The 12,565-nt window shown below is 47.3% G+C and overlaps 1 protein-coding gene across 3 annotated transcripts in view; it reads left to right on the plus strand.

Annotated features, from left to right (window-relative positions):
* LOC132454999 (thyrotropin-releasing hormone-degrading ectoenzyme-like) overlaps positions 1-12,069 on the plus strand; it is a 23,777-nt gene extending 11,708 nt beyond the window's left edge. For 2 of the 3 annotated variants that reach the window (XM_060048673.1, XM_060048675.1), the window contains exons 5-20: positions 192-346; positions 853-966; positions 1,589-1,726; positions 2,295-2,360; positions 3,533-3,598; positions 4,567-4,748; positions 4,896-4,984; positions 5,755-5,888; positions 6,699-6,754; positions 7,057-7,204; positions 7,740-7,837; positions 8,002-8,109; positions 8,414-8,581; positions 9,233-9,373; positions 9,532-9,613; positions 10,466-12,069. In XM_060048673.1, the coding sequence (XP_059904656.1) occupies positions 192-346; positions 853-966; positions 1,589-1,726; positions 2,295-2,360; positions 3,533-3,598; positions 4,567-4,748; positions 4,896-4,984; positions 5,755-5,888; positions 6,699-6,754; positions 7,057-7,204; positions 7,740-7,837; positions 8,002-8,109; positions 8,414-8,581; positions 9,233-9,373; positions 9,532-9,613; positions 10,466-10,618 (1,898 nt within the window). In that variant the 3' untranslated portion in view covers positions 10,619-12,069. The remainder of the gene's footprint in view (positions 1-191; positions 347-852; positions 967-1,588; positions 1,727-2,294; positions 2,361-3,532; positions 3,599-4,566; positions 4,749-4,895; positions 4,985-5,754; positions 5,889-6,698; positions 6,755-7,056; positions 7,205-7,739; positions 7,838-8,001; positions 8,110-8,413; positions 8,582-9,232; positions 9,374-9,531; positions 9,614-10,465) is intronic. The other variant, XM_060048674.1, reaches the window with a different exon arrangement.
* Positions 12,070-12,565: the final 496 nt, after the last annotated feature.

Below are 12,565 nucleotides of genomic sequence, written 5' to 3' on the forward strand. Positions count from 1 at the left end.
TTTCAAACTCAAAAAATAATAGTTTGAAGAATCGTGATTTCAATATTGACCAAAATAATCGTAATTATGATTTTTCCCATAATCGAGCAGCCCTACTAATATGTTCTCCTTTACCACTGCTCTACGTACCAGTGCTCTACGTACTACTGCTCTACATCGAAACCCTCTATACTAATATGTTCTCCTTGCAGATCTCCTAGCGGTCCCTAAACATCCGTACGCCGCCATGGAGAACTGGGGCCTCAGTATCTTCGTGGAGCAGAAGCTCCTCTTGGATGCGGAGGTGTCGTCCTCGTCCTATCAGATGGAGCTCACCATGGTGGTCGTCCATGAGATCTGTCACCAGGTAACCGTGGCAACATGACATGCTAATCTCCTCGCGGCGGTGCTCTGAGCTTCCGCAGGTTACGGAGCTGTTGGAAGATCTAGACCTCCATGTTTCTTAGCAGGCTAATGAAGATCTAGACAACCCTGTAGGACTAACCACCTGTTAGTCCTAACCAACCAACGTAGCAGTGTACTGTGTTCTCTGTTCGCTACCCCCAGTGATGTGTTACAGTAGTGTACTGTGCTCTCTCCTGCCCCCAGATGTGTGTTACAGCAGTATACTCTGTTCTCTCTGCTGCCCCCAGTAGTGTGTTACAGCAGTATACTCTGTTCTCTCTGCTGCCCCCAGTGGTGTGTTACAGCAGTATACTCTGTTCTCTCTGCTGCCCCCAGTGATGTGTTACAGTAGTGTACTGTGTGCTCTCTGCTGCCCCTAGTGGTGTGTTACAGCAGTATACTCTGTTCTCTCTGCTGCCCCCAGTGGTGTGTTACAGCAGTGTACTGTGTTCTCACTGCTGCCCCCAGTGGTTCGGAGACCTGGTGACGCCTATGTGGTGGGAGGATGTTTGGCTGAAGGAAGGATTCGCTCACTTCTTCGAATACGTCGGAACGGATTTCCTGTTTCCCAAGTGGAACATGGTGAGGTTACACACACTAAGGTAGATCTATAGTACAGGGGTCAGTTAGATCAATAGTACAGGGATAAGGGTGAGGGGTTAGAATAAGGGTTAGGGTTAGAGGGTAGAATGAGGGTTGGGTATAGGGGTTAGAATGAGGGTTATGGGGCAGGGGTTAGGGTCAGGTGTTAGGGTTAGATAGAGGGTTAGGGTTAGAATGAGGATAGAGTTAGGGTTAGAATCAGTGGGATAGAAGGATCTAGAGATAGATGGGGAAAGAGACAGAGAGATAGAAAGAGAGCGAGAATTACAGTGGCGATAGACCTGGTCTATTCAGTGGTTGGTAAATTGTTTCCATGGTGACTCTGACGCACACACACACAAAAACTCAACATAACAAAAATATATCAAATGGGGCGATATCCCACAAGGTGTGTGCATGCATCAGAGATAGAGTGTGTGTGTGTGTGTGTTTGTGTGTATGTATGTGTGTGTGTGTTTGCGTTTGTGTGTACGGTGTTGTGTGTGTGTGTGTGTGTGTCTGAGTGTGTGTGTGTGTGTGTGTGTGTGTGTGTGTGTGTGTGTGTGTGTGTGTGTGTGTATGTGTGTGTGTGTGTGTGTGTGTTTGTGTGTGTACTCACCAGGAGAAACAGCGTTTTCTGACAGATGTCCTTCATGAGGTGATGCTATTGGACGGCCTGAGCTCCTCCCACCCCATCTCCCAGGAAGTAACTGAGGCCACAGACATCGATAGAGTGTTTGACCTGATCGCATACAAGAAGGTACACACCCTAACACTTAACCCTGGTTAACACATAGTATTATCTTAACCCTAACGCTAGTTAAGTCATTAACACATAGTACTACCCTAACCCAGTTAACACAGAGTACTACCCTTACCTTAACCCTAGTTAACACATAGTAGTACCCTAACCCTAGTTAACACATAGGACTACCCTTATCCTAGTCAACACATACAGAAGTACTACCCTAACTTTAACCCTAGTTAACACATAGTACTACCCTAACCCTAACCCTAAATCAATACGGTTACATCATCATTAGAGTACCTATGGTTATATCACTATGATAACGATGATAACATCATCACTAGAGTTACTATGGTAAACTCATTATGGTAAAGTTATTACAATATTAACTATGGTAACATCATCACTGGAGTAACTATGGTAACATTATCACTAGAGTTACTATGGAAACACCATCCCTAGAGTTGCTATGGTAAGAGTTACTATGGTAACATCAACACTTAGAGTTACTATGCCAACACCATCAGGAGAGGTACTCTAGTGACCTCATCAGCGGTCCGTAAAGCCTGTCTGTCTGCAGGGGGCCGCCCTGATCAGAATGCTGGCCAGTGTCATGGGACAACAGCTCTTCCAGAGGGGCCTCAACGTGAGAACCTGTCTGTCTGTTTGCCTGTCTATCTGTCCGTATGTTCAGCTTGGTTAGTGGGTTATGTTGATGTGGTATAATGTACAGCATGTTGCTATGGTATAATGTGCAGCCTGTTGCTATGGTAAAATGTACAGCCTGTTAAAGGGATACTTCATCCATTCAGAACCGGCGTTCTATCATTATAAAATCGCTATTGTAATATATAAAAGAAGTTTTTTCCCCTCAGTCTAACCCAGTCTTCCCTTGGCCCAGCTTCCCTGATCTAATTTTCTCCTGAGATGACGTCAAATTACGCTTTTGACGTCATCTTGGGAGAACTTTGCTTGCCTGCTAGAAGGGCCGAGGACTACAAACCACTGGTTCCGCAAATTTGTGAGCCGACCCATAAGGAATGAGGGGGGGGGGGGGGGGGGCGGGAGCTCGCGTACGAGATGTAAACACAATGTCCGCCATGTTTCTTCATCACTTATTTAGAGAACAAATTTGCAATGGAAAAACAGCCGAAGTGGATTTTGAAAATCTATTGTTGGATTCGGACATTCAGGGCTATTCAGTGGTGTAGTCTATTTTATTGTAGTGGGTATACTGTGATGATTCCCTCCCAGCCTCGTACAATCCCGTCCCACCGGTACGTGTACGTGTGTGGCGCTTATTGCAGTTATACCCAACCGGTATTTGCGAGAAAAAAAAACACAGAAGTGAAAGATCTGTCACAAGACGATTGATACGTATCCGTGCACATTTTTAAGTGGGTATACGCAAATCCTGGTGCGTTCCTAGTGGGCATACGGCGTATACCTGCGTATCACGTAGACTACACCACTGGGGCTATTAGTACGAGCAAGAATACAGCCAGGAAGAATTGACACAAATAGAGGTGGAAGCTGCTGCGGCTGCAGCTGAACAAGCCTTTTTTTGCACAATTATAATATATAGAATTATTTACTTCATATAACCTTCATATCTCCACCGGTGAAGTATCCCTTTAATGTGGTTTAATGTACAGCATGTTGCTATGGTATAATGTACAGCCTGTTTTTATAGTATAATGCACAACTTGTTGCTATGGCAGCTTCTGTGCAGCTAGAATCTGGAACACCTGAGGAGCTCAAACCCCTCAAGTTAAAGTTCTTATAAACGGTTGAGAAAGTGAATTACTGTCTCCTCAGGACTACCTGACAACTCACATGTACAGCAACGCTGCAAGGAACGACCTCTGGAACAAGCTGACTCAGGTTCACTCACCTGTTCACCACTACACCTGTTCACCTGTCCACCTGTTCACCACTACACCTGTTCACCTGTCCACCACTACACCTGTTCACCTGTCCACCTGTTCACCTGTTCACCAGTACACCTGTTCACCCCTTCACCTGTTCACCCCTTCACCTGTTCACCACTACACCTGTTCACCTGTCCACCTGTTCACCTGTTCACCAGTACACCTGTTCACCCCTTCACCTGTTCACCACTACACCTGTTCACCTGTTCACCACTACACCTGTTCACCCCTTAACCTGTTCACCACTACACCTGTTCACCCCTTCACCACTACACCTGTTCACCCCTTCACCCCTACTCCTGTTCACCTCTACACCACTACACCTGTTCACCCCTTCACCACTACACCTGTTCACCCCTTCACCCCTACTCCTGTTCACCTCTACACCACTACACCTGTTCACCCCTTCACCCCTACTCCTGTTCACCCCTTCACCCCTACTCCTGTTCACCCCTTCACCCCTACTCCTGTTCACCCCTTCACCCCTACTCCTGTTCACCCCTTCACCCCTACTCCTGTTCACCTCTACACCACTACACCTGTTCACCTCTACACCTGTTCACCTCTACACCACTAAACATGGTCACCTGTCAATCTGTTCACCTGTTCATCCCTAAACCTGTTCACCTGTCCACCTGTTCACCACGACACCTGTTCACCACTACACCTGTACACCTGTCAACCTCTTCACCTGTTCACCACTACACTGGTTCACCTGTTCACCCATTCACATGTTCAACTGTTCACCGGTTCAACTGTTCACCTCTTCAGCCGTTCACCTGTCCATCTGTCCACCTGTCCAACTGTTCACCTGTTCACCACTACACCTCTTTACCTGTTCACCTGTTAACCACTTAACCTGTTCACCTGTTCACATATAACAATGTTCTATCTCTGGGTTTGGTTGTGTGTGTTCATTAGGCCATGCAGTCCGCAGGACGGGACATTGACGTCAGGGAAATGATGGACAGGTGGACTCTACAAATGGGTTACCCAGTAGTCACCATCGTTAGGAGCCAATCAGATGAGATCCTCAACAGTGACATCATCATCAGTCAAGAGCACTTCCTGTATTCACAAGAAACGGGTCAGAAAAACGAAAGGTAGGAATTATATCATTAAGCTACACTCAGGATCAACATAAGGTTCATAAATTATATCTAATTTAATGTATCACCTTTTTGTAATGTATCACCTTTTGTAATGTATCACCTTTTTTTGTAATATATCACCTTTTTCTCTCTCCATAGTTACCAGTGGTTGATCCCCTTAACAGTTGCCATGGGCAACGTCACCGTTATTTCTCAAGAAAGTCTCATCTGGATCAATAACAAGACCGGTAAGCTATTCTCTTAAATTAACCCCTTAACCTCTTTACTCTTAACCCCTTAACCCTTAACTCCTATCCCCTGAAACCCCTTAACCCCTAAAAGGGAGGAGAGGAGACGAGACGAGTAGTGGAGAGGAGCGGGGGAGAGGAGAGAGCAGAGAAGGATATGAGAGAAGGAGAGGAGAGGGTAGAAGAGAGAGGAGAGGAGAGAGGAGAGAAGGATATGAGAGAAGGAGAGGAGAGGGTAGAAGAGAGAGGAGAGGAGGAGAGGATAGAGGAGAGGAGAGAAGGAGAGGAGAGGGTAGAAGAGAGAGGAGAGGAGGAGAGGATAGAGGAGAGGAGAGAAGGAGAGGAGAGGGTAGAAGAGAGAGGAGAGGAGGAGAGGATAGAGGAGAGGAGAGAAGGATATGAGAGAAGGAGAGGAGAGGGTAGAAGAGAGAGGAGAGGAGAGGGTAGAAGAGAGAGGAGAGGAGAGCAGGATATGAGAGAAGGAGAGGAGAGGGTAGAGGAGGAGAGGAGAGGAGTGCAGGGAGGAAGGGAGATGAGGGGAGAGGGTAGAGAGGAGAGGAGAGAAGGATATGAGAGAAGGAGAGGAGAGGGTAGAGGAGGAGAGGAGAGGAGAGAGGGGAGGAAGGGAGATGAGGGGAGGAGAGGAGAGAATTGAACATCAGGAGAATGGAAGCTCAGAAGGGAAGGACAGACAGACCTGCATACAGAGCCTCCTCCAGTTATACTCAGATGTGATATTATATGTTTTATATTCATGGATTATTTTCCAGAGATCCACAGACTGGGTGAGATTGATGATGACAGCTGGTTGCTTGGCAACATCGACCAGACGGGTTATTATCGCGTGAACTACGACCTCAACAACTGGAGACTTCTGACCCAGCAACTACAGACCGACCACCAGGTACCTGTCCATCTCTCTGCCCGTATGTCTGTCTGTCTGACTGTCTGTCCAACTGGGAAATCCTTCCTGCCTTTTGCTCTTGAAGGAAGATTAAAGGTTAAAAGTTGTTCTTAGAAATACGTAAAAACCAGGGGATGGACAGAAATCTATCAGCCATCAGCAAATGGTTATTGTTAGTTAGGGTTATCCCTATCCCTGTAGGATGGGTTACAAACCTGAACCTAAGGCCCCGTCCAAACGAAGCCGATTTCATGGCGAAACCGCAAAGGACTTGTACGGTTCGGCCTTCCGTCCACACGAAGCCGGCGAATCCGCTGACCGAAACCGTAAACTTCTGAAACCACCCTCGGAGGTGGTTTCAAATCTACCCGGTTTCGTTTTGGATTCGTGTGGACACCTGAAACCGACTGAAACCGTAAACCATGACGTCATCGCCCCACCCCTCGACCCTCTAGCCAATGACTTTTAAGCCCGCGGAGTCTCACCCTTTATGCGCATGCTCGCCTCTTCTTCTTATTTATTTTCCTTCTGGATTTCTGTAGCAGAAGCAGCGCCCCTTATGGGCCTGGAATGTGTACTACAGCGTTTCTACAGATCTACCCGGTTTCGCTTGACTCCGTCTTTACGGAGATACTCCGAAACCGGATAGATCGAAACCGTAACGGTTTCGCCCGTTTCGGCTTCGTGTGGACGGGGCCATAGTCATTCACAGGCAAGATGTTCCTTTCACCAAAATACTCATATTTCAGGAATTCATCTTGGCTCATATCGCTCTCTCTCTCTCTCTCTCTCTCTCTCTCTCTCTCTCAGATCATTTCTGTGGGAAACAGGGCAGGGCTCATCGATGACGCATTCAACTTGGCCAGGTGGGTCTGGTCTCCTCCACCTCTCCTTTCTCCTCTCCTGTCTCCTCCTCCTCCTTTCCTCCTCTCTTCTCTACGCCTCCTTCTCTCTCCTCCTGCCTCCTCAATGCTTTAGTCCTAGGACTGTGCACTAGTTCTAATAACATAACTCTCTGTCTCTCTCTGTCTGTCTGTCTGTCTGTCTGTCTGTCTGTCTGTCTGTCTGTCTGTCTGTCTGTCTGTCTGTCTGTCTGTCTGTCTGTCTGTCTCTCTATCTCTGTCCGTCTCTCTCTCTCTCTGTCTCGCTTTGTCTCTCTCTCTCTCAGGGCGGGGCTCCTCCCCCAGGACATTCCTCTGCAGCTGATTGGCTACCTGCCCGGTGAACACTCCTTCCTGCCCTGGCATGCGGCCAGCAGAGTCCTCTACCAGCTGGACAGACTGCTGGACCGCACCGAGAACTACAGCGTGTTCAGCGTGAGGCCTGTCTGTCTGCATGTCAGTCTGTCTGCATGTCTGTTCGTCTGCCTGTCACGGAGCACTACACTGTTCAGTGTGATACACCTGTGTGTGTGTGTGTGTGTGTGTGTGTGTGTGTGTGTGTGTGTGTATGTGTGTGTGTGTGTATATGCGTGTGTGTGTGTGTGTGTGTGCGCGCGTGTGTGTGTGTGTGTGTGTGTGTGTGTGTGCGTGCGTGTGTGCGTGCGTGTGTGTGTGTGTGTGTGTGTGCGTGCGTGTGTGTGTGTATGTGTCTGTGTGCGTGTGCGTGTGCGTGTGTGCGTGTATGTGTGTGTATGCGTGTGCGTGTATGTGTGTGTGTGTGTGTGTGTGTGTGTGTATGTGTGCGTGTATGTGTGCGTGTGTGCGTGTATGTGTGTGTATGCGTGTGCGTGTATGTGTGCGTGTGTGTGTGTGTGTGTGTGTGTGTGTGTGTGTGTGTGTGTGTGTGTGTGTGTGTGTGTGTGTGTGTGTGTGTGTGTGTATGCGTGTGCGTGTGTGTGTGTATGTGTAGGACTATGTGTTACAGCAGGTGTCGTCCCGGTACCACAGGATGGGCTGGCCAAGCCCTGTAACCACAGCAACCGTAATGCAGGCATCCTATCAAACGGAGTAAGAACGCGCACACTCAGCTACTGCTATGACCTCACAATGCCAGTCCTCATGTGTGTATTATATATATATAGAAAAAATGCTAGCAGGTTGTTCTCAAGCCATTAACTTTAATGCATCAGGGTCAGTGATTAGCCGGCTAATGTTAGCCTGCTGTGCTACAGGGAGCTGCAGAGGGAGCTCATCATGCTAGCTTGCAGCTTCGGAAATAAACATTGTCACCGGCAGGCCGTCGCCCTGATCTCTGACTGGATCTCCAGCAACAAGAACAGGTCCACACACACACACACACACACACACACACACACACACACACACACGCACATGAACAAACACGCAGACAGACACAAACACACACGCACACACACACACAAAGACACACACGCACACATATGCATACAGAGAGACACAGACACAGACACACACACACACACACACACACACACACGCACGCGCGCACGCATGCGCACACACACACACACACACACACACACACACACACACACACACACACACACACACACACACACACACACACACACACAGACGTTACTGGTACTGGTGTGTGTTCCCCAGGATCCCCCCTAACGTCCGGGACATGGTGTACTGCACGGGGGTGAGCCTGATGGACGAGGACGTGTGGGAGTTCATCTGGATGAAGTTCCACTCCTCACGAGCCGTCTCAGAGAAGAAGGTTCTGCTGGAGGCCCTCACCTGCTCCGACAACAGCTTCCTGCTCAGCAGGTGAGACAGGAAGAGAGACAGGTGGAGAGACAGGTAGAGAGACAGGGAGAGAGACAGCCAGAGAGACAGGGAGAGAGACAGGTAGAGAGACACATGATGAGTCAGGGAGACCGACAGGTAGAGACAGGTAGAGAGACAGGGAGAGAGAAAGGGAGAGAGACAGGTAGAGAGACAGGTCGAGAGACAGGTAGACAGACAGGGAGAGAGAGACACATGGGGAGGCAGGTAGAGAGACAGGTAGAGAGACACGTAGAGCGACAGGGAGAGAGAAAGGTCGAGAGACAGGTAGAGAGACAGGCAGCGATACACATGGTAAGACAGGAAGAGAGACAGGGAGAGAGACAGGTAGAGAGACAGGTCGAGAGACAGGCAGAGATACACATGGTAAGACAGGAAGAGAGACAGGGAGAGAGACAGGTAGAGAGACAGGTCGAGAGACAGGCAGAGATACACATGGTAAGACAGGAAGAGAGACGGGTAGAGAGACTGGTAGGCAAGACTAGGTTACTGAAGCCTTATATTATGGGCTGTGTTTCCTAGGTTACTGAAGTGTTATATTATGGGCTGTGTTTCCTCGGTGACTGAAGCGTTATATGATGGGCTGTGTTTCCTAGGTTACTGAAGCGTGATATGATGGGCTGTGTTTCCTAGGTTACTGAACCTGTCACTCAGCTCAGAGCTTGTTCCAGAGCAGGACCTGATCGATGTCATCATCCACGTCGGACGCAACCCTCACGGACGCCACCTGGCCTGGAGCTTCTTCAGGGACAAGTGGACCCTTCTCAACTCACGGTATTACAAAATACAAATACAATATAAAACTATAAATAATATAAATATAGTAATATAATATAATAATATAAATAAATGTGTATTTCATATATTTGATACTTATGTGATCAATATTGATTGTTTTTGATATATTTGATGCATATCATCTATTTCTTCAGCTATGGGGAAGCCTTGTTTCTAAACTCTAAGCTGATTGGAGGAGTCACAGAATACCTGAACACTGAGGATGAACTCAATGAGGTACACACACACACACACACACACACACACACACACACACACACACACACACACACACACACACACACACACACACACACACACACACACACACACACACACACATACACACACACACACAGGACCCATGTTAAAACGGGAACCATGTTAAAAAAAAGACCCATGTTCAAACAGGGCACATGTTTAAACAGGTCACATGTTAAAGGGCTATCTAACAACATTCATTAGAATCCTGAGGCCTAGTTGAGTAGGACGACCCGGTAATAAACCGGCTGCCTTGCCGGAGGGTTAAGAGGGAATAGAGCCATTTAGTTCAGCCACTTAGTTCACTCTGAGGAGGTTGGTGTCCATTTCATACGTTTGTTTCAGACACGGTTCATCCTGTTTGAAGTTACCTGTTCGTATTCCTTTCTTCCTAACCGCCCAAAGGCAGCGGAGTCTTGTGTCCTCTCTCTCTCTCTCTCTCTCTCTCTCTCTCTCTCTCTCTCTCTCTCTCTCCGTCTCTCCCATCGTGTCCTTCATGGAGAGCATATTGTCTCTCCATTTGGCTCTCTACTGGTGGAACTCCAACATCAGTCTTATAACAAGACAGAGACAGAGTGAGAGAGAGATAGACGGAGCGGAGGAGAAGCTTTTACGTTGAAGAGACTGCATTTACTTAACTACCGCCCCAGAGACCAGGAGGGAAAGTTCACTCACAATGGCGGCACTGGGTCCCGAGATAAAAGACCTTTCCTAAACCGCAAGCACTTAACACACTCTCTCTCTCTCTCTCTCTCTCTCTCTGACTCTCTCTCTCTCTCTCTCTCTCTCTCTCTCTCTCTCTCTCTCTCTCTCTCTCTCTCTCGCCAGTTGAAAGAATTCCATGCCAGTGAGGGGGGGGGTCCAGCGATGTCCCGGGCGCTGGAGGTCGTCGAGGGCAACGTGAGATGGCACCGCCTCCACCAGCGACACCTTTACCAATGGCTGCGCAAAGCTTACGATAATACTGCCCACGGATATTAGCTCCCCTGAGCTACTGTTAGCTTACAGCTGCAGTCCAATAAAGCAGGGAGTTGCTCCTTGAATGTTTCAGTTGTCTGCAGCTGTCGCTAGCTAGCTAGCTCATCAAGTTAGCATCCCCCCAGCAGAGGTCTGCAGCTGTAGCACAAATGCTGCTAAGAAAACAAAAATCCAACGCTATCCACACAGGCTAGCTGAAAGCTCAGCCATTGCATGGCCGGACAGCCAACCTTTAGCCCCACGGATATGAACTTTGACCTTTGACCTTATTTTACTGTTCATTCAGCTTGTCGAATCTTTAGAGATTCGTAATGAAGGAGACGGGTTCTTCTCCCCTAAAGGAAGCAAGAGGTGGAGGATTATACTCCAGCAGAACTACTTGTTCCTGCTTCAGTAGTCGCAGAACAAACTACTCAGGACAATGGATGTTTTTTAGAAACCCAACAGAACAAAATGTGGAAATACGAGGAGAGGATTCCACAGAGGATCTTAACCTGAACCAACCGTAACTTAAACTTTAACCAACCTTAACCTAAACATGAATCAAACCTATCCTGAGAAAGTCTCCGGCAACCAGAACACCTCCTAACCATCTCCCTCTCTGACCTTGATATACAAATCTCTTGAACACTACAGTACCATAGGACTCGATATCTAACTCTAGAACACTACAATACCAAAGGACTGGATATCTAGTCCTCTAGACCATCATAGGACTGGATATATAGCCCTCTAGACTATCATAGGACTGGATATATAGCCCTCTAGAACTCTACAGTACCATAGGAATGGATATCTAACCCTCTAGAACACTACAGTACCATAGCAATGGATATCTAGCCCTATAGAACACTGCACTATCATAGAACTGGACGTCTTAGCGTGTCCTCAGTCCTCTATATTCAGCCAATAAGCTGGCTCAATCGGGGTGACCAACCTGCCCTAATAAGGTCAGACCTTGGAGTTACTGTTCAACCCTGTATGACATGTGGTTACCATGGTGATGCTGGAAAGGTAAATGTGCGTCGAACTGTCTCTTGAACTATTCATGTGACTGGGCCTACCGACTATAAGTCTTCAGTGAACTATATCATAAGGATATGAACCGTTGTGATGTGAATAGACACTCATTTAAAATACTTTATGTAAATATATTTACTGCCTGCAACTAAAGAGAAATTGTGATGTACTTTTGATGATGACAGTCACACACTCCCAAACAGGGGAGATGAGGTTATATCGTGGTCATCAAGACTCAAGTCCACGTAAAACCAGTGAATCAAGGAGCTCGAAGCGGTGGTAATCTGAGACTGCCGTGATGACGACCCACAGCCCAGTTACACTCTATAAACTAGACAATGTCGACGTGTACTTGAGTATGTAAGCCGTATTAAACACAGTGACAATCATAATAATATATAATAGTTAATATTATTTTTCCTACTTGAACTATAGAGGATGATTCCCTCATCACAGTGAGTTTTACTTTCCCTCTCAGGTCTTAACGGGTTTTAATGGAAAACTGAACTCAATCTATCTTAGATTAGGTTCTATAAACCATAGAGCCCAAAGAACCAATATAAACAATGACCATAGAATCCAAAGAACAAATATAACTGATGACCATAGAACCCAAATAATCAATAGAACCAATGAACATAGAACCCAAAGAACCAATAAAGCCGACGACCATAGAACCAATATAACCAATGACCATAGAACCCAAAGAACCAATGGTTAGGGTTAGGTTTTTATTTGTTGTTTAGCTTTCGTTGGTTAAGGTTAGGGGTTGCGGTTAGGTTTAAGGGTGAGAGTTTGGGTTAGGGGTTAGGTTTGGGGTTAGGGTGAGGGTTAGGTTTAGGGGTTAGGGTTGGGGTAGGGGTTAGGGGTTGGGGTAAGGGTTAGGGGTTAGGGGTTAGGTTTGGGGTTAGGGTGAGGGTTAGGTTTAGG

The sequence above is a fragment of the Gadus macrocephalus genome, chromosome 4 (genome assembly GCF_031168955.1).
Source record: "Gadus macrocephalus chromosome 4, ASM3116895v1".
In the NCBI taxonomy this organism is placed as follows: domain Eukaryota; kingdom Metazoa; phylum Chordata; class Actinopteri; order Gadiformes; family Gadidae; genus Gadus; species Gadus macrocephalus.